This window comes from Xyrauchen texanus, chromosome 21, assembly GCF_025860055.1.
Source record: "Xyrauchen texanus isolate HMW12.3.18 chromosome 21, RBS_HiC_50CHRs, whole genome shotgun sequence".
Classification (NCBI taxonomy): Eukaryota; Metazoa; Chordata; class Actinopteri; order Cypriniformes; family Catostomidae; genus Xyrauchen; species Xyrauchen texanus.
Genome location: NC_068296.1, coordinates 22,701,681 through 22,723,796, shown reverse-complemented (window position 1 = coordinate 22,723,796; position 22,116 = coordinate 22,701,681). Strand labels below are relative to the sequence as shown.

Genomic DNA, 22,116 nt, shown 5'->3' with positions numbered 1-22,116 from the left:
AGCAGTGAATATTTAACTCGAGAGTCTTTGCATTAAAATCAGACCATAACAGTGCTTGCTTTTGTCCTTCTTTCTGCATTTTTTCTTTTTGAGTCAACATTAAAAATAAAATGGACCCTCTTTACTTTATAAACGCACGTTCCTAGTCTTATTGTGAACGATTTTTTTGGTGCATGTTATTCCAAATATGAAATAGTTTGCCTTATCTTTAATCAAAATGTAATAACTTGCTACACTTCTGAAAATATGTTTCTTCTGCGGAAGTCACAATTTTTTAACCCCTCCCCTCCAACCACCTGTCACATAGAAAATACACTTTTCACAATCTAATAAATTCCTGGTAGATACAATCAGGAAAAATCATGCTGGTTCCGGCCAATGTGTCCGGGAATGCTATAGTTTTTTGGAAAAAATCTGGTTATCTAATTTAAAATACTGTACTGTACACACCCATTGACTTAAATAAAGAAAATGCATCTTGTTGCAAAGAACTTGTAGTAATAGGTACACAACACTTTCCATATGTAAATTAGATTTCATGATGTTTATTATAGATATGATAGTTATAAAAGCACCTCCCACAGTAGGGCTGAATGATAATGGTTAAACAATAATCACAATTATTTTGCTTAATTTTAATCACAATTATTAATCACGATTATTCTACCCTTTGAAGGTTTATTTATTTATTTTTATTGCAGGGCTGCAGAATTTGTACGAAAAGAAACTAAACAAAAAAATACTGTTGCCACAGCTTTTCTTAAATAAAAAAATATTAAATAATGCTCTCATGTTGAACAAGGTGTTAAAACTACAATACATACAAGTAAATTATTATTTTTGACCAAAATTAGGTCAGGTTTTTCCCATGCTTTATTACAATTTAAGGGTTTATTAAAAAGTTAATTATTATTATTATTACAATAAACAGTAGTAATAGATTTCTGTAATAATTTAGCAGGCGGCAATGCTAAACTGTCTCAAGCTTTACTTTGATGTAATTGCCGCCTGCTAAATTATTACAATAAATGAATAAAGTGTGTTATTTCTGTTGACAACAGTTTTGGCAGGCTCTGGTGCTCCATCCAAACCTTATCCTTATCTCCTCATCGACCCACAAAACCCTGGTGCCATGATTAACTTTAGACACATTTTATAGCCAAACATACCTGAAATTACCAAAATGTGCAATGAGGTAAATCTTTAGCGCTTTTTAGCGCATTCTACACACGTTAGCGACGCACACAAACCGAACCATACTTCAAGCACAGCTGCCGGTCTATAATGAGAGCACGAGATGGAATTCATGGCTATTGAGCACAGAACCGCTCTTAAACCGCTGTAACACTGCACTGCTACCAAAGTTTATTCAGCTGACTTGCTGCATAATCAGTTAATGGCTGAACAGACAGTTGTTGAATGACTGGTCTCCAAAAAGTTTGAAATGCACCAGATTTTCATCATACCTCTACATAGTCTCCGAAGGCAGTATGTTTCAGCTTTCTGATGCGAGCCTTGTATCAATCAAAGCGAGATATGAAACATATATATTTAGGCTTGTCATCATTTTTGAAAGTGCCAAGAGCACTTTTCCCATGGGATTTTAATAGTGTCATTGAGAGGTGACATTAGAGTGTAAATTGTCGTTTAGGTGATGTTTCTCAGAGGAAGATCATAGCATATAGCTGTGGATGCTTCTAGGGTTCAAGTTGCTTAGGATCATATGAAGGTGCCTGTTTGCTTACTCAGAAGGAGGACTTTACACAGATCATGTTGCATTTCTTGTAGGGTTCCTTTAATACAATTTTGGCTTTGGTACGAAACCAGCCCTGGTACCTCAGTATCGATACTAACTCGAAACTTAGGCAACAAATAAAAAATGTCATATTTTTTTAATTAAATTTCACAGAAAATTATTAATGAATAGAACTGCAAAAAAAAATTAATATTTCTGGATTTCATTTTAAATGTTTAATTTAAATGTTATGATAAAATTGTGTTTAATCAAAAACATGCTGTAGAGCTTTGATCAAATTAAAATATAATAATTTATTAATTATTTTTGGTGAAACAAAATAAAGATGCAAAACAGAGCTTTGCACTATTACTGAAAAAATGAAATGAAAACAATCTGTTTGCCTCAGATTGCCATGGCTGAATCACAACATACTGATATTCAATACTGGTATTCAGCTATTATGATATTGCTTACAGATGATGATGATATTACTAATAATATAACTATTTAATATTATATTACTGTTATTATGAGTGTTATTGCTACTACTTTGAATATAACACATTTATACAGTAGTAATATTTTATTGTAATAATTTTATGTCATTATGTCCTCAATTTACGGATCCAGTTAAATAAAGCTTTCATTTCAGCAGGACTTTTATTTTGAAAGACCTGTGAAGTGCTTCCTGTTTCTTAAGGGTTTGTTATATCAAACATCCTGCGACTCGTAAGCTGAAATTTGTGGTGAAAAGGTTCATTTGAGAGTTTACAGCCAATTTTACACTAAACACACTGCTCTGTGGCTCTGCAGATGGATACCTCTGGACACGCTGCATAAAAATCAAGCTGTAGTATTGTGTTTTGTAATGTTTAAGTCCAGGTTATTGAAAGAACACCATTCTATCATATGCTGAACCTCCTCCCTATAGGCCGTCTCATTGTTGTCCGATATCAGCCCTACTGTGGTGGTATCATCAGCAAATTTGACTATGGTGTTAGTAGAGTGAATGGGTGAGCAGTCATGGGTAAAATGGGAGTAGAGCAGAGTAGAGCAGAGTAGAGCAGAGTAGAGCAGAGTAGAGCAGAGTAGAGCAGAGTAGAGGATGGGGGCACACACCCCTGTGGTGTGCCAGTGTTCAGGGTGAGAGTAGATGATGTGTGATCTACCACCCTGACATTCTGGGGTCTGTTACTGAGAAAGTCCATGTGCACAGTGAACTGCCTAAGCCCAAGTAGCTCAGTTTATGGGGAATAACTGTATTAAAAGCTGAACTGAAATCCACAAACAGCATTCTTACATAGGTGTTTTCCTGGTCCAGGTGTGTAAGGGCTGTATGGAGAGCTATGATGACTGCATCCTCTGTAGATCTGTTTACTCGATATGCAGATTGATGTTGGTCAAGGTCAGCAGGGATGGCAGCTTTAATGTGAGAAAGGACGAGTCTCTCAAAACATTTGGTGATAATGGGAGTTGGAGCATACCGGAAAAATTGTAGCTGACTTAAGGCAGGTGGGAACTTCAGACTTCAGTAACAAGAGTTTAAAAATGGTACTTTGAGGATCCTTCGATGGTAACTCCATCTGGACCAGCTGCTTTCCTCGCTTTGACTCTGCGCAGGGTAGATCTGACCTGATGTGGTGCAGCTGAATAGGATCGTCCTTTCCTGGTAGTACAGGATGAATGCCGGCCTCTCTGTCCCGGCAGCCGAAATGAGAGAAAAAAGGTTCAGACTGTCTGTCAGTGTGCTGTCTGTGGAATTTGTGACTGTGTAGCTGTCCTTGTAGCCAGTGAGATACTTTTATCCCCTGCCTCATACATCTGTAGTTATTAGTAGTAAAGTGTTTCTCTGTGCGCTGCTTGTACCTACACTTGGCCTCTCTGATGCCCCTCCTCAGGCTTCTCTGTGCCTCTTTATAGGCTTGCTGGTCCCCCGATTTAAATGCTGAATCTCATGTTCTAAGCAGGGTCCTCTCCTTGCTGTTGAACCATGGTTTCTGGTTAGGGAACACTTTAACAGCTTTTGTTTCAGACACATTCTCAGGACAAAAGTTTATATATGACAGGACAGCTGATGTGTGCACTTCCAGGTCTGTCCCTTCAGCAAAAATTCCCCAATCCGTGTCTTCAAAGCAGTCTTGCAGGACTGATGTGGCTTCTTTAGTCTATATTTTGACTGTCTTCATGACAGGTCGCTGTCTACAGCTGAGTGGTACATATGCTGGAATCGGGGACAGAGACAGATGATCTGAGAGCCCCAGATGTGGCAGAGGGCTGGCTTTAAATGCATTTACATTTATGCATTTGGTAGACGCTTTTATACAAAGCGACTTACAGTGCGCTTATTACAGGGACAATCCCCCTGGAGCAACCTGGAGTTAAGTGCCTTGCTCAAGGACACAATGGTGGTGGCCGGGGGATCGTACCAGCAACCTTCTGATTAACAGTTATGTGCTTTAGCCCACTACACCACCACCTGCATGTGGAATGTTGCCGTAGACGTGATTTAGCGTGTTCTTTGGTCCTTCCTTACATACTTATGGAACCTGGGTAGAACAGACTTCATGTTGGCATGATTAAAGTCCCCTGCTACTATAACATTGCTGTCTGGTTGTGCTGACAGATACTGGCTAATTGTGTGGTGTAGCATCTCCATGGCTAACATAGCGTTAGCTTGCGGTGGTGCGTAGGCAGCTGTTATAGTAATCGAAGTAAAGTCCCTAGGCAAGTAGAAAGGTCTGCACTGTAACATTAGGTACTCAATATCCGGGGAGCAGTGACTATCTTTGATTATTGCATCTACACACCAGTAAATTTGTGTAAATACAAAGTCCCCCTCCTCTGCTCTTACCGGAATGATTAGTTCTATCCGCTCTGAAGAGGACACGACCCTCCAGCTCAATAGCAGCTTCCGGGGTGTTATGATCCAGCCAAGTCTCTGCAGTCATAAATCATACATTTTGTTGTAAAGCGACAGGGTTTTGGCGAGAAAAAGACTGACTGGCCGGTTTGTAGGGGTTAGCCTTTAGCTTAGCTTGTAACCCCACTCTCTTGCCCCTCTTCTGTTTTCTGTGCCTCCGCCGTCTGCGCCATCTCAGCGTGGGGATGGTGAGCTCTCCGTTCGCGGGAGAACGCCGGAACTCCAGCAGAAAAAAGTCCCAGTTATTGTTGTCCAAAGTGCGGTGATTGTGATCTGCAACAATTAATAGTTCAGCTCTATTGTACTGTACAGATTTGGTTGCTAATACACATGCAAAAAACACAAAAAATAGCAAAACCAAAATAGCTTCCAAAACTTGAGGAGCGCTGTGCTGCTACATCTGAACGTGCCGCCATGACACTCCAAGATACTCATAGCACACGCACGTACTGCTCGTGTTCTTCATGGAATGTTCTGCAGAAATCAAATCCAGAGGGTTTTAAAGTTGAGAAATTATTACTAAAATTGTATTATTTTGTAATTTAACTTTTTATTAGTAAATAACCATCTTGTTATTGTACACTTTCACTCTTGGATTAAATTATTGTGAATAGTGAATTTCTACAATGGCATCTGTAACTGAAAACTATTGATTTTGAACGATGCTGCATCCACACCACTAGGAGTCCAAGATGACACAAGCAAAGAATTACGGAGTCCATCTGTAAAGCGCTATGGAGCAATTCAACCAATTAAAATGGTTTAACAGCCCAGGCATTTTGACCAGCGCTGATGAGAGAAAGAGAATACACCTGCCCTGCCCCATCATAAATGACAAGACTTTTCACATCTATACATCAACATCTTACTAAAATTGATCACAGTAAACTGTAACATAATTTTAAAACCCCAGTTTAGGGTGAAGGAAATAGGACAGAAATATTTTCATTTATCTTTAACAAATCTTATCCTGAAAATAATAATAATATTCAGTATTATATTACAATAATAAACTTTACTGGTTTCCAGAGTAATAGTTTAGTACTATGCAATATTCATCTGGTTTCCAAAAAATAAGTGAAGCAGTTTTTGCACATCTTATTTATTCACAAAGAAAAATAGATGAAGATACATAAGATTTTTATATAGCTTCCATATATGATTGTATGTTAAATATATGTATAAACATGCAAATTAATGAAAATGATTAGATTTTAATCTTCCTTGTGTTCATTTAGTGAAAAACTGGGGGAAACGTGCCTTCATCATTTTCAAGTAGATTTTTATTTAATGCCTTTGAAATATTAATTCTACATGGCTACAATGGCTGTTTAGATGAAATTATGGTTTCTCTAATTAAAAAAACAAACACCTATGCTATTTCAGAGCAAAAACATAATTATCAAGATATATCTCAAATATCATACATTTTCTGAACAATATCTAGATATAATTTCTGAAGCTATACCGCCCAGCCCTAGGGCTGTGCGATATGGCCAAAATTGTTATCACGATAATCTTTTTCATATTGTTCGATATCGATATTTATCAAGATATACATTTACACATTGCACTTCCTTTTTTTTTTTTTTTTTTTCTCAAAGTTGATGGAAGAATAGAAGAAATAATACATTCTAAATAGTCAAAATGGTCTCTACAAAGCTGCACAGGGGGTCCAGAGACGGCCAAAGCAGTGGGTCTGTGGGATCTTTTACCAATTTTACTGTCTTTTACCGTTTATCAATTGAAAATGAATGTTAAAAGATCATCTGTTTGTTCTGAAGCATAGTGACATAAGTCCAGTATTTGTTGGAATATTTTTACATTAAAATGAAATATTTTTTATATTTCTTTAGATTCAGATACCCAAGTATGGGGCATAGAAGCCCTATTGACTGTGGAATGATGTTAAATGTGGGTTCAGGGTAGAAGCACGCCAGTGCTAGCACACTGATGCCCCATACTGTTTCAGATCAAACAATGCTTGCGAGCGATAAGATGCTGTCTCTCTGAGGCGATTACTGTAAATATTGTATTCCGTGTCTGAGGTGAGTTCTGCATTTTTTTTTAAAAGTGGTTAAAGAAATATACTTTGTTATATCATCTTTTTATTGGCAAATTCATATTAATTCTAAAAATACCTTAAATAACAATAATCATGTGATGTGTTACTTTTAACTTTGTGTTATAAAGTTCAGGAAAATCTGCCACAGCAAGTACAACGTTCTCCTCCATGATATTTTTGACTATATAAAATCTACATGCCATTTGATTGGTTGTGAACAAAATCCCCCCTGATTGGTCAATGACAAGCGGCAGCCTCGAAGTGATAAACATTTTTAAATCTTGAGTTCTATGCACCGCAAGCAGTCGTGCACAACAAAGCGGCAGGATTCTCGTGAGCGAGCTTGGATAGTGGTTCCGCTTTGACTGCCGTGTCCGTTTTGCCACCTGCCACCTATCTCTCATTAAAAATGAATTGGGAGCGTGCTGTGTAAAACCGCCTTAAATTAGCTAAAAATATTTAGCCTAATAACCAAAAACACTAGGGATTTGCAGTAGTTTGCAAAACTTGGAAATGGTCACTAGGGATGGGCACATGTACTAGAAGCAATCTTCTGGACCAGCTACTTGATTATTAAAAGCACTACTCAAATATCACAAATTCAGTTTCCTTTACAAATTTGTAATGTCGTTTGTGAATAGAACAATTTTAACGTGTATTTTAATTTAGGAGTAATTGAGTACTCGTATCTTGTGCGTTAGAGTACTCGACTAAAAAATTATTCAAATGCCCACCCAAATGCCCCAGTCACTCCAATTCTGCACAGATTCTGTGTGGGCCTGCTCATGGATTTTTTCAAACCACCAAAATTCTGGGCCTCCACGCTTCTCTTGGTTTACATTGGAGGCCGTTCCTCGCTATGATGGGATGAGAGCAAAGGTCACATCATCTGTCTGTTTTATTTGTGTTTGGGGGGAATTAATAAGTATTGCTTGTGTCTGTATTTATATGAACAGTCCAGTTGGCACTTGGTAGTAAACTTGGAAAGGAAATATGAGCCTCTCTGGTCTGCGGTTCTCTTGTTTTCCCTGGAGCTGTGCTTCACTGCTTTGATTATGAAAGCTCACTGGCCCAGGCTCAGAATTAATATTACCCCTCCCCCACTGTCTCACCCGGTTCACCTCTTTGCCTGCCCATATATTTTAATAGAATCCAAATGCTGCTTACCACCAACATATGAGTTTATAGTTTCAGAATATCCAAGAACAACATCCCAGGGGAGGTGAAGTATGCAACTCTGCTCACTTTGAGAAGTCACTTTGATCCTTTACATGTAGGTGTGAATGTTTGCACACACATGATCAAACTCTAGTCCGTCACAAACTTTAACTTCTTTTTGTGTTTATGAGAACAATCTTAATTATTGGTTTGAATTGAAAACAACACAAATACGCAGTCTCCACCAACATAATACAAATGTCCAAGCTCAAACAATCTAAAGAAAATACATTTCTCACTTCAAAACTTGATATGATTTTTATTTGGCAAAATGAACTGATTGTGTTTTTGACTGACTAATGCCTTGTGGCCAGCATGATTACATCGCCCAACAACCCTTTAGAGTATTTGGCTTATAATAAACTCTTGTCCAAGACTAAAGGCCTTTTCAGACCAGAAGCTATGCGTTAATGAGAGACGAATTCCAATTAATTCCAATGATAATCCACCTCGCGAGCGTGGCGCTTGGCTCCCATTGGAATGAATTAAAACCGCCCAATTCGCATCACTCACCACATGCCAGTGGACATGTATGGTAATAAGGTTGAATAATGTTTAAGAATGAAGTAAAAAGTGACTTCATTTTTTAAATTTTTTATTTATTTATTTATTTTTTTACATCTAGAAACAGGTTGCAAAATTTGTTTTTTTGTAATATAAACTTGTGAAGAACACTTTAGCCTTTAGTAATTTCCTAAAGCTCTTTTTAAGAGCATTGTTTGAAATTGAATGTAGTTAAAATCAAACCACACATAGTATGCACCACGCACAGGATACAAATAATACATAAAAAATTCACCAAAATTCAATATCACGCTAAGAGTAATTTTATATATATCATCCTGAGATGACCCTCCCTGCGTACTCTGCTTGCTACGGAGACCAGGCCTTCAGTCCTCGCGTCGCCTGATGCCGGTGGCCGGGGGAGAGGACGTCGAAAGCGGAAGCGCGGCAAGAGGGTGGGGGTCCATGCTAGGCTAAAAACAAACCCTAGCTGGCCGGCTCTCCCATCTATCCTGCTCTCAAATGTTCTTAAATGGACAATAAATTGGACTATATCCGACTCAAGTAGGCTACGCAGCGTGAGTTTAGAGACTGCTACGTCTTTGTTTTCACGGAGACGTGGCTCAGCGACAGAGTTCCGGACGGCGCCATTCAGCTAGACGGGCTCGCCTCGTTTCGTGCCGACAGAAATACAGCTCTCTGCGGTAAGACTCGCGGTGGTGGCTTGTGTGTTTACATCAACACGGAATGGTGCAAGAACTCTATGCTAGTCTCTAGCTACAGTTCATCGCTGTTGGAGCTTGTGACTGTTAGATGCAGACCTTTTTTTTACCACTGGAATTTACCACTGTTTGCATAACCGGAGTTTACATTCCTCCCAGTGCTAATGCAAAGGAAGCGCTCTGTGAACTGTATGGGGCTATGAGCAAACTGCAGAACGCTCACCCCGACGGACTGTTTATTGTCGCCGGTGATTTAAACCATGCGAATCAAGACAGTGCTCCCTAAATTCCATCAGTATGTGGACTTTGCAACGAGAGGGGCGAATGCGCTTGATCTTGTTTACACAAATATCTCGGGTGTACCGGGCAGAGCCCCACCCCCACCTCGGCAATTCAAACCACATCTCTGTTATGTTAATTCCAGCATACAGACCGCTCGTCAGACGCACAAAACCACTTGGAGGAATATACAGCATCAGTGACCAGCTACATCAGCAAGTGCATTGATGATGTCACTTTCTCCAAGACCATCACCACACGCTCCAACCAGAAGCCGTGGATGACTGCGGAGGTGCGCACGCTGTGGAGGACCCGAGACTCCGCCTTCAGAGCAGGCGATAAGGCAGCCCTAGGGACAGCTAGGTCCAAACTGTCACGGGAATCAGAGAGGCAAAGCACGCACACGGCCAGAGAATCCACTGTCACTTCCAGGACAGCGGTGACACGTGGCGCATGTGGCAGGGCATCCAGGCCATCACCAACTACAGGACAACATCAGTTGCCTGTGACAAAGATGCCTCTCTTCCAGATGCGCTGAACGAATTCTACGCTCGGTATGAAGTGCAGAACGACGTGGTGGTGAGGAAGACCACCCCTCCTCCAAACGACCAGGTCCACCATCATCCCTATGCCAAAGAATTCTTCAGTGTCCTGCCTCAACGACTACCGTCCCATCGCATCATGAATTGCTTCGAGAGGCTTGTCATGAGGCACATTAAGACCCAGCTGCCCCCCTACACTAGACCCACTGCAGTTTGCGTATCATCCAAACCGTTCAACAGACGACGCCATTGCCACAACCCTCCATCTGGCCCTCACCCACCTAGACAAAAAGGACTCATACTCGAATGCTGTTCATAGATTTCAGCTCAGCATTCAGCACAATAATTCCTCAGCACCTGATTGGAAAGCTGAAGCTGCTGGGCCTGGACACCTCCCTCTGCAACTGGATCCTGGACTTCCTGACTGTGAGACCTCAGTCAGTCCGGATCGGGAACAGCATCTCCACCACACTGAGCACTGGGGTCTCCCCAAGGCTGTGTGCTCAGTCCACTGCTGTTCACTGCTGATTCACGACTGTGCAGCAATGCACAGCTCGAACCACATCGTCAAGTTCGCTGATGACACGACCGTGGTGGGTCTCATCAGCAAGAACAACGAGTCAGCATACAGAGAGAAGGTGCAGCAGCTAACGGACTGGTGTAGAGCCAACAACCTGTCCCTGAATGTCGACAAAACAAAAGAGATTGTTGTTAACTTTAGGAGAGCACAAGATCAACACTCTCCACTGAACATCGACGGCTCCTCTGTGGAGATCGTCAAGAGCACCAAATTCCTTGGTGTTCACCTGGCGGAGGACCTCACCTGGTCCCGCAACACAAGCTCTGTCACCAAGAAAGCCCAGCAGTGTCTACTTCGAAGGCTGAGGAAAGCACATCTCCCACCCCCCATCCTCACTACATTCTATAGAGGGACTATTGAGAGCATCCTGAGCAGCTGCATCACTGCCTGGTTTGGGACTTGCACCGTTTCGGACCGCAAAGCCCTGCAGAGGATAGTGAGGACAGCTGAGAAGATCATCGGGGTCTCTCTTGCCTTCATCAAAGACATTTACAAAAAACACTGTATCCGCAAAGCAACCAGCATTTTGGACGACCCCACACACCCCTAACACAAACTCTTTACCCTCCTGCCATCTGGCAAGAGGTACCGAAGCATTCGGGCTCTCACGGCCAGATTGTGTAACAGCTTCTTCCCCCAAGCCATCAGACTCCTCAATACTCAGGGACAGGACTGACACACACACACACCTGTACACCATCCAACTTTTGCACATGTCCAGAGTTGCACTTTAATTCATTGTCACTTTATACCTGGCTGCTACCTCAATAACTGCTATGTGCATAGAACACGATCTCATATTATGTTATGTTTACGTTTTTAGAAACTGTCATCTTTTTGCACTACTGTGTACTGGTCGGCGCTGCACTGTCTCTCACTGTGCCTATTGTTAGAAATTTCTTGTACTGTCCCGTACTTTTTGCACATGTTTGCACGTGCACTTTATTTTGGTATATACAGTGGGTACGGAAAGTATTCAGACCCCCTTAAATTTTTCACTCTTTGTTATATTGCAGCCATTTGCTAAAATCATTTAAGTTCATTTTTTTTCCTCATTATTGTACACACAGCACCCCATATTGACAGAAAAACACAGAATTGTTCACATTTTTGCACATTTATTAAAAAAGAAAAACTGAAATATCACATGGTCCTAAGTATTCAGACCCTTTGTTCAGTATTTAGTAGAAGCACCCTTTTGATCTAATACAGCCATGAGTCTTTTTGGGAAAGATGCAACAAGTTTTTCACATCTGGATTTGGGTATCCTCTGCCATTCCTCCTTGCAGATCCTCTCCAGTTCTGTCAGGTTGGATGGTAAACGTTGGTGGACAGCCATTTTCAGGTCTCTTCAGAGATGCTCAATTGGGTTTAAGTCAGGGCTCTGGCTGGGCCATTCAAGAACAGTCACGGAGTTGTTGTGAAGCCACTCCTTCGTTATTTTAGCGGTGTGCTTAGGGTCATTGTCTTGTTGGAAGGTGAACCTTCAGCCCAGTCTGAGGTCCAGAGCACTCTGGAGAAGGTTTTCTTCCAGGATATCCCTGTACTTGGCCGCATTCATCTTTCCCTTGATTGCAACCAGTCGTCCTGTCCCTGCAGCTGAAAAACACCCCCACAGCATGATGCTGCCACCACCATGCTTCACTGTTGAGACTGTATTGGACAGGTGATGAGCAGTGCCTGGTTTTCTCCACACATACCGCTTAGAATTAAGGCCAAAAAGTTCTATCTTGGTCTCATCAGACCAGAGAATCTTATTTATCACCATCTTGGAGTCCTTCAGGTGTTTTTTAGCAAACTCCATGCGGGCTTTCATGTGTCTTGCACTGAGGAGAGGCTTCCGTCGGGCAACGCCGTGCCATAAAGCCCCGACTGGTGGATGGCTCCAGTGATGGTTGACTTACTACAACTTTCTCCCATCTCCGGACTGCATCTCTGGAGCTCAGCCACAGTGATCTTTGTGTTCTTCTTTACCTCTCTCACCAAGGCTCTTCTCCCCCGATAGCTCAGTTTGGCCGGACGGCCAGCTCTAGGAAGGGTTCTGGTCGTCCCAAAAGTCTTCCATTTAAGGATTATGGAGGCCACTGTGCTCTTATGAACCTTAAGGGCAGCAGAAATTTTTTGTAACCTTGGCCAGATCTGTGCCTTGCCACAATTCTGTCTCTGAGCTCTTCAGGCAGTTCCTTTGACCTCATGATTCTCATTTGCTCTGACATGCACTGTGAGCTGTAAGGTCTTATATAGACAGGTGTGTGGCTTTCCAAATCAAGTCCAATCAGTATAATCAAACACAGCTGGACTCAATTGAAGGTGTAGAACCATCTCAAGGATGATCAGAAGAAATGGACAGCACCTGAGTTAAATATATGAGTGTCACAGCAAAGGGTCTGAATACTTAGGACCATGTGATATTTCAGTTTTTCTTTTTTAATAAATGTGCAAAAATGTGAACAATTTTGTGTTTTTCTGTCAATATGGGGTGCTGTGTGTACAATAATGAGGAAAAAAAATGAACTTAAATGATTTTAGCAAATGGCTGCAATATAACAAAGAGTGAGAAATTTAAGGGGGTCTGAATACTTTCCGTACCCACTGTAGGTATATATAGGTATTTTATTTAGTTGTGTAGTCTCATGTGGTTCTCTGTTTGTCCTATGTTGTTTTTATGTAGCACATTGGTCCTGGAGGAACGTTGTCTCGTTTCGCTGTGTACTGTACTTAACTGTGTATGGTTGAAATTACAATAAAAACCACTTGACTTGACTACTGCAGCTGCAGATACTGACTGTTACTATTGATTTTTATTTGATTTTCTCCCAAAACACTAAACGACAACAAAAACTACCACAGTACCGTCCTTAACACCTGTTTGTCACTATGAACTGCAAAAATGTCCTGATCGTTTTGTCAAATTTATGTGAGAATCCCTGAAATTATCAAATTTATTTTGAGCCAAAATACTTTTAATAAAATGTGTCTTAGTTTTTTCTCCAAGTTAATTAAATCAAAAAGTTTTTTTATAAATGTCCAATAAATGATGAGACCGTATTTGGGGTAAAAAGCCCACCTGTTGCAGGGGCTAAAGGCCCCATAAAAACATAGTTTACCTTAAGTGGGGTGAATAGATTTGTTATGAAACATTTTCAAAGTGGGCTCAACTTGACTGTTCCAATCACAATGGAGATTAATATGTTTATAGAATACTTGAGATGTAATGAAATGCCAAATGTGATCAAATTAACAGGAAATTGTACACCCTTTTCTGAAGTGATTATTATTATCTTAATTTGTAACTCAAAAAAACCATCTTGCTGTCTCAGTATTTGCCTAAGTTGACCATTTTTGCCCTATACTGTAGCTATTGTCCCTATATTTACATGATATCACTGTTACCAGGTCCTGCAAAAAAAATGGAAGAAACTGCCCAAAAATAGGTGTGCCAAGCTTGTAGCATAATACACAAAAAGACTTGAGGCTGTAATTGGTGCCAAAGCTGCTTCAACAAAGTATTGAGCAAAGGCTGTGAATACTTATGTATATGTGGTTTTTTTAATACATTTGCAAAGATTTCAAACAAACTTCTTTCACATTGTCATTATGAGGTATTTTTTGTAGAATTTTGGGAAAAAGGGAAGCGCTGTAAATATTTTACAGATGCACTGTACATGAACATTCACCTGTTGTCCATGTCCCCAGTGTCATTGCATGTTATTTGCATATGCATCCTGAGATAGTCTGAGATCCTATGCAGCATTCTCATAGACAACTTTATTCTTACAAACTTCTCCAAGAACTCACAATTTGCCTGTGTTCCACGAGACACGATCGAGCTGCGTGTGATCTCGCCAAAGCTCAAATAAACTTCTGATCAAAAGAGCAAATCAAACATGCTTTGCCGGCATTTCTTTCGTCTGTTCTTCAAAATATAATCAGGTGTTTCTTCAAGCACGCGTCTTTGTTTCTAGTGACATTTCTTGGCGACAGCTGAGGGTAACTGTGCGAAATTACCTGCCACTGTGCATGAATACCCTGGCTGTTAGATTATAAAAACTGCGGGGGGGTGCAAAAACATGTAGTTTACCTCACCCAATAGTTTAGTAAGCCTTTTTACAGCTAAACTATGTATTAAAACAGTGTCTGACAGAATCTGCAGAATGACTTCTGACCAATACTCTCCACAACACCTCTCAAATGAACTTTTATGCATAATAATGGGAACACCGATCATAGTAGAGGATTTTGACGTACGACAGTGAACAGATGGAGCTTTGATGGCTGCAGCAGCAGTGCGTTAAAAGACTAAATGTAAAGAATTAAGTAGACATAACTTCTCAGAGTAAATCTGTTTATGTGGAACTCTGCATAAATAGAGCTTCCTAGATTTATTTAAAAATAAATCGTTTTTTATCAGGGAGACGCAATTTGTAACAGAATAAAACATTTTCCCAGCCCTAAACTTTACTCAATCCAAATCCCTTCTCTTTGCCTTTTCTCTCTTATTTTCTCTCAGAATGTAAAGATCTTGTAAAGAGCGGCTTTAAAACTAAACCGTCCGATCAGTGAAAAAAAAAAAAAAGGATAGATACACAATCACGATAACTTCACAGATCTTCTACAATGTGTCTGATATCAACACAGATGACAAGCACGAAAACCTGAAGCTTCATTAATAGAGGTAATCCACTAAAATAATAATAATAATTCTGCTCGACATTTTGCGTTTGTGCTTAGATCAAATTTCAACCGCATCTGGAAGAAATAGCGCGCCATTTTGTTGTGCTTTGTCTTTTCTGACTTTGTTGTGTTTTAATATCATGCAGTAACACACTGACATAGTGATTGATGTATGTCATCATGAAACCGAGACCCTCCCCTCCAAATCCAAACACAAGTGATCACAGAAGATGCATTTAAGTGACCAGGTGTAAACAGCGATGTGTCTCACCACATGTGATCGGATCACCCGAGATGCATCATAATACCAGTTGTAAAAGTGTCAACATGATAGGAACTTGAGGTTCTCTCTCTCTCCCTCTCACATGTGCACACACACACACACACTTTTTTTCTGTCCCCAGAAAGAGCACTCATCCAAGAATGTGAAAAAAAAAAAATCCTTCTCCACCGTTTCGCTTGTTTCGGAGTTGTCCCGCGTTCTGTGTGTTCATCTTTCTCTTTGTTAATTAGCCTCTCTCACAATCAGCATCTCATGCAGCCAGGTCACACAAATATTTACATACTACAATAAATGTTATTGTAAAACCTTTCCCTGTTGATACTTTATACATTTTCCATGATATATATTGCCATAACACCCAGCCCTAGTACACATTTTCAAAAGGCATTACATAATGTGCAAATTACAGAGTAAACAGTTGAGATAGTTACAAATGTGGGAGAAATCACCATAATGTGCATTATAATTTTCTTGTCTTCTGTTAAAACAGCAAATGGTGATGAGCCTCCGCGTCTCAGAGCTTCAGGTTCTTCTGGGATATGCAGGCCGCAACAAGCATGGACGAAAACATGAACTCTTGACCAAAGCGATACACTTGTTAAAAGCCGGCTGCAGCCCCGCCGTGCAAATGAAGATCAAGGAGCTTTATCGTCGGCGCTTCCCAACAAAGATGGTGTCCCCAACAGACCTCTCGCTCTCTGGTATTCACTCCAGCTCTGGAGGGGCTTCTGCAGGCCTGGCTGCCAGCCTAACCCAGCTGGGATTTGATGGGCATGGCTCACCCTCTCTACTACCTGTCACACTGCTTGGGCCAAAGCATGAGCTTGGCCTGCCCCACCTGCCCTCCACCCTTCATCCAGTCCATCCAGACGTTAAGCTCCAAAGGCTGCCATTCTACGATGTGCTTGATGAGCTGATCAGGCCCACAAGTTTAGGTGAGTAACATGGGCCTCTCTTGAAGCCTTCCTCTCCCACTAATATAAACATAGAGGTGCTCTTCAAAGTGATTTATGGCTTATCAGATTGGACAAAGGCCAGCAATGCTATATTTAGTCATCCTGCTGATGCTAATAATAAAAGGGCATGTCAGTGGAATGGATGTGCCATTTAGCATGGAGTACTACTGAGAGGCTTTGTTAAAGAGATAGTTCTCTCAAAAAATGAATATTCTGTTATTATATATCTTTTTGTCCTTTTCACGGAAGATATCAAGCTCAAAACAGCAAAAAACTAAAAACAAAAATACAAACACAATTAGAATATCATAAAAGTAGTCCATTCAACTGTATATATTCCACAATATTACTATGCACTATAGGGGTGGGCGATATACAAGTAGACATGATAAAATTGTAGAAATTTGGCAACCGCTATACATTTTGGATTACCGTCTGTATCGTGGTATCGCAAAATTGTCACCGCGTGGCAAGAGATGTGCACCTCGTTCTATTCACGTAACAGGTATACATTCTATCGGAGTAATTGAGAAGGAAGTGGGCGACTTCACGTGAGACTGAGAGAATTGAAGATACAGGGTTTTTAAGGTACTGAAATTTTTTCAGCAGCTGCCCAAGCGACATTTTGGCCGCTAAAGCAAATTCAATTAAATTCTTCTTGCTTTCTAAATATGCTTCTCATCTCACACACAAGTCCACTCCAGCAGGCTTCCAGATTGTGCTCCACAGACAGAACGCAGAGAATGTGATCACTTACGCTACTCAATTTGGTTTCTCTCGATCACCAACAAACCTCAAAAATTGCATGACCCATTGGAATTCTACCCATTGGAGTTTTGAGGGGTTTTTTTACCTTAAAGCACTATGGAGCAAGACAAACATCTCAAACAGCGAGAGAGCCTGACATTCTAACCAACACTGATGAGGAAATCAGCTAAAACAATTATTATGTTATGCGCCAACAATTTCTGTCATTCTGAGTTTTTAAACTATACGTCATCACCCTTAATAAAATTCAGTTTGAATGATGTTTAGATATTCGAAAACAAACCAGCTTTGCCTTCAGATACTCAAATATTGTCTACAGAAATGACTTAAAAGAGCTTAATGAAGTGTTTTTCTTTTTTATTATTATTATTATTTTATCAAGGATGGGAAGGAATTAATTATTTGCTTTGATGCATTGCTTTCAGAAGATGTCAAGTTTCTTGAGGAAAGTTTTATAATAATAATAATAGTAGTCAACATCAGAATTAAATGTGAAATGTAGCATTGTAGTAAGGCTGATTACCACTTTTTGATTACCACCAATTATGTTCTGTTTTTTAATTTTTCTTATTTTTTTCTCTTACTATGTCAAGATCCAAATAAAGAGAAAATTATCTAATAAGTAGTTTTCGTTTAATAAAGTATTTAATTCAATGACTGGATTATTCAGAAAATAGGCATTATGATATATTTATTTTTAAACCAGTATTTTTAGATGTTTTTAAAAAATGTAACTATATCGTCATGTAAAATTAGTGATATTGTGATATAAGATTTTGGTTATATCTACCACCCCAATGCACTACATTGCAAGTTGTTCTGGAGCCATACAATAGCTTTTCTGTTTTTGCTTTGTTAAAGTTCTCTTCTTAACAGTTTATTTTGAGTTGGTGTCTTAACCTTTTTCTAGATTTGGGCTTGATTTTCAGATGATTGGATTACTTAGCCAAGTCCTCTAACTTTGGGACATTTATAAAATTATGTTTAAGTCAGTAATGTTATCCTTTCAATATGCTTTCAAGGGTCATGACTGCAAAAGTTGGAACCCAAAGTCAATGTATGGAACCAATCAGGCTGAACTTTTTGTTTGATTCCTTACAAATGTTGCAATGTTTTCATATGTTGCTGGGGGACTGTGTGGCAGTTTGAATCAAGAACAATAACCATTAACTACGGCTATGCTCATTTTTGAGTGTGGAGCCATGTTACCTTATTTCAAATTGTATTTCCCTGTAAACAGACTTAGAGTTCAGTTTGAGTGCAAATTGCTAAGTAATAACAGCTTTTCCATGCATAGGACAGAATAACATGAAATTGCTTCTGAAGCATCTCTTCAATACATAAGAATTCCAGGAAACACAATGGTCCTTCTTTTACAACAAGTTCAATCCCCCTCACATTTAAATACCTTGCACTGTAATGACAATAATTGCAGAATTTAAATTGAATTGTGAGTTGATAGTGCAACCAGTGTTTCCAGTCGAGTCTTTTGTGCACCAGAGAATTTGCTCTATGCCTCTCCTTCCTCAAGAGTAAAGATTTATCATCTTCCAGCTTCTTGATGTTAAACTCTCCCCGTCAAGTGGAATAGATTTGCCTCTTCACATGGTGGTCAGTCTTAGGAAATCGCACCTCTCATTTCAGTCAGAGGTCTCTGTCATTGAGTTCAGCTATCATGCGGTATGGAGCATCTGTAGAGGTGCAGATATAGCTTCCTCTTATCTCACTCCTTTATAGCTCGCTCCTGAAACCCTTCATTTAATGAGATTGGATTATGTAAGCCACAGTAATGTTTGGCTCTGTTATACAGTTAGGCTTTAAACTCTTCTGCAAGTGTTTCAAGTTGATCCAAAGAAAAAGGCCAGCAGCCCTGTGTCTGTGTCTGAAACATTGCTACCGGTTTGAGATCATTAGCTTAACATACTGCTGGATTTTTCACAATACTGCTAAGTATAGTTTACTTTCAAATGCTATCTCATTCATTGCTCAGTCAAGGATGCTGCCATGAAATATAGAAGACAATGTGCCATCACAAAGCTTAAATTCTTGAAGGAGAGGGCCATCCTTAGCTTTGGTATTTTAATGAATTTTAACTTATTTCAAGATTTTTTTATGTAAATATATAGCCATTGTGCTACACTAGCAACATGTAAATGCCACAGTCTGTCACCAGCTCAGCCTGGGAAACCTTTCCTTCATAGAGCTATTGTACTTCAAGTTTTATCACTTCTGTCTTTTTTATCGATATTGTGATGTTAGTGGTGCTTTAATTCCATCTTTCCCAACTCTCTTCTCTCTTGTTTTGCTTTACAGCCTCAGACAATAATCAAAGATTTCAGGAAACATGTTTTGCGTTTGCACTAACGCCTCAGCAAGTTCAGCAGATCAGCAGTTCAATGTAAGTGTGTAAAGGGATATTAAATAACAATGTTTGAATGTGTCCCAATTATTTTCTAGCTTGGAATAAATAAGATACTTCAGCCAGTTTCATCATCAGAACTAAAAAGATGCTGAATTTAAAATGGCATAGAAGGCCACAGTGCTTCACTTGTGCTTATCAAAGGGCTTTGGTGCTTTAAATGTGCCTAAGTAGTTCTGCAGAATGTTTGGTATGCTTTTCCCTCCTACACTCTCACACATTCCTTCTCTCCCTCCCTCTTGTCTCGACAGGGACATCTCTGGGACCAAATGTGACTTCACCGTTCAAGTACAGCTGAGGTATGATAATACAGCAATTTCTTCAACCTAAACAGTCCTTCTACAAAACAGTGTCTGGAAGAGATAGGCTAAATATTTACTTAATCACAAAAATGTGTTTTTTCTTTGCACCATTATTTGTTATTGTTTTGTGTTCACTAGAGCTGTCAACATTAACACATTAACTCATGCAATTAATAAAAAATGTTTAATGTGTTAATTTTGCTTTAATGTGATTAACGCATTAATTTTCACATTCAATTCTGCCATTTTATTCGGCTCCGTGTGTTATGAACACTGGTCGAATGGGGCATAACCTTGCAATGTGTCCGGTGTCATTACACTGATGCACACACCACAAACACACACAGCAGTTTTTCCATGTCAGTTATCAAGTGATGGAGAAAGGCCCACTTAACCATATTTTTGATACAAAACAAACCCAAATGGGACCTGTGAAAAGCATCAAGGTTTCCCCGGTGCCGCATCATGCTTCCGTCTTACTGGGCAATTCAGATGAAGTATAATTGTATGAGGAAGTATAATTATGAAGCCAGTGCTAAAAGCAAAACAAGATGTTTTTTGCATGCACTTTTTACTTGTAGTTCAATTTGGCATGAATGATGTAAATGCGGCTTCACAGGTGCTATAGCAAAGTGGATAGCTATGATTAATATTGTGGAGGAGAATGAGGGTTTAAGAGATTTAATGCCCATTGTAATGAAAACGTAACCTTAATGTTACTTGCATTGGTGCCATTTAGTGTATTTCTATCTATATACTGTGGAAAGCTTTTTTTGGGAAATGTTAATAAAACATTATTGTTACAAATTATTTTGTTTTCTTTGCTAAAAATTTTTTATAAATGCATTTTGACGGGAAGTGTGTGTGTGTATGTATATGTGTGTGTGTGTGTATATATATATATATATATATATATATATACACACACATATATATATATATACACACACATATATATATACACACACATATATATATATATATATATATATACACACACATATACATACATGCATACAGTCAAAATTCAGCACATTCAAAACCTGCGATTAATAGCAATTCACTTTGAAAAATCATGTGATAAGTGAAGATGAAATATTTTAAGCGGCTGACAGCACTAGTTATCACAACATCTTGTTATAATGTAAAAATGTAATCTGCATGCTAATGCAAATATTAAATATTTGTATGTATTGTATATAGTTTCTGATTGTCTGTGCTGAAGATAACATACCCCCATCTTTCTGTTTTGGTTTCTGAGAGTCTTGGAAATTTTTCCCACACATTCCTAAAAAAAAAATCTCAATGCATGTTTTTTAGGTTTTGCTTATCAGAGACAAGTTGTCCTCAGGAAGACCATTTCCCACCCAATCTTTGTGTGAAAGTGAATGGAAAACCCTGTAACCTCCCTGTGAGTCTGTTTTTGTTTTTGGTCACACATCAACAGGCTAATTTCAATTCTACCATAACTTCTACAGTTATATGCAAATAATAGCATATAACGAAGCAATTTTTTAAATACAGTCTTGTTTTTATAAAGTATGATAGAGTTTGCAGCATATTCTAGTTGTCACTACCAGCCCTCTGTTTAGTGTGCAACTAGAACAATCCTTGTGAAAACAGGCAATTTGACAGAAGAGTGTTTGCAAACTTTTTTTTAAACATTTATAAAGTTCTGTTGTTTCAAATGCTGGCTGTGTAACTGGTTGCTTTTTTTGTTGTTTTTAGGGATACCTTCCTCCGACCAAAAATGGAGTGGAGCCAAAGCGACCTAGCAGACCCATCAACATTACCTCCTTGGTTAGATTGTCTACAACATTCCCTAACACCATCGTTGTGTCGTGGACGTCAGAAATTGGAAGGGTAATGAACACGTCTCCCTGTGAACCTGTATTTGAAATTTTAGAATGCTTCTTGATTTGACATCTTCATCAAAACTGAAATACCACCATCATGGTTTTCAGAATGGGTTTCTAATAAGCCCTTTTTTGTCCATACAGAGTTACTCCATGGCAGTTTACCTGGTCCGACAGCAGTCCTCCACAGTTTTGCTACAGAGATTACGATCGAAAGGCATTAGAAACCCAGACCACTCTAGAGCACTCAGTAAGTTTCCTCTGAGCTATAATGTGTGAATTGGTGTTTG

At 39.4% G+C, this 22,116-nt stretch overlaps 1 protein-coding gene across 2 annotated transcripts in view; it reads left to right on the top strand.

Moving 5' to 3' along the window:
• Window positions 1-22,116, top strand: part of LOC127661865 (E3 SUMO-protein ligase PIAS1-like) — a 33,301-nt gene that overhangs the window by 5,154 nt on the left and 6,031 nt on the right. For both annotated transcript variants that reach the window (XM_052152798.1, XM_052152797.1), the window contains exons 2-7: window positions 16,016-16,460; window positions 19,563-19,647; window positions 19,920-19,967; window positions 21,291-21,381; window positions 21,699-21,833; window positions 21,971-22,076. In XM_052152798.1, coding sequence (XP_052008758.1) covers window positions 16,016-16,460; window positions 19,563-19,647; window positions 19,920-19,967; window positions 21,291-21,381; window positions 21,699-21,833; window positions 21,971-22,076 — 910 coding nt within the window. The remainder of the gene's footprint in view (window positions 1-16,015; window positions 16,461-19,562; window positions 19,648-19,919; window positions 19,968-21,290; window positions 21,382-21,698; window positions 21,834-21,970; window positions 22,077-22,116) is intronic.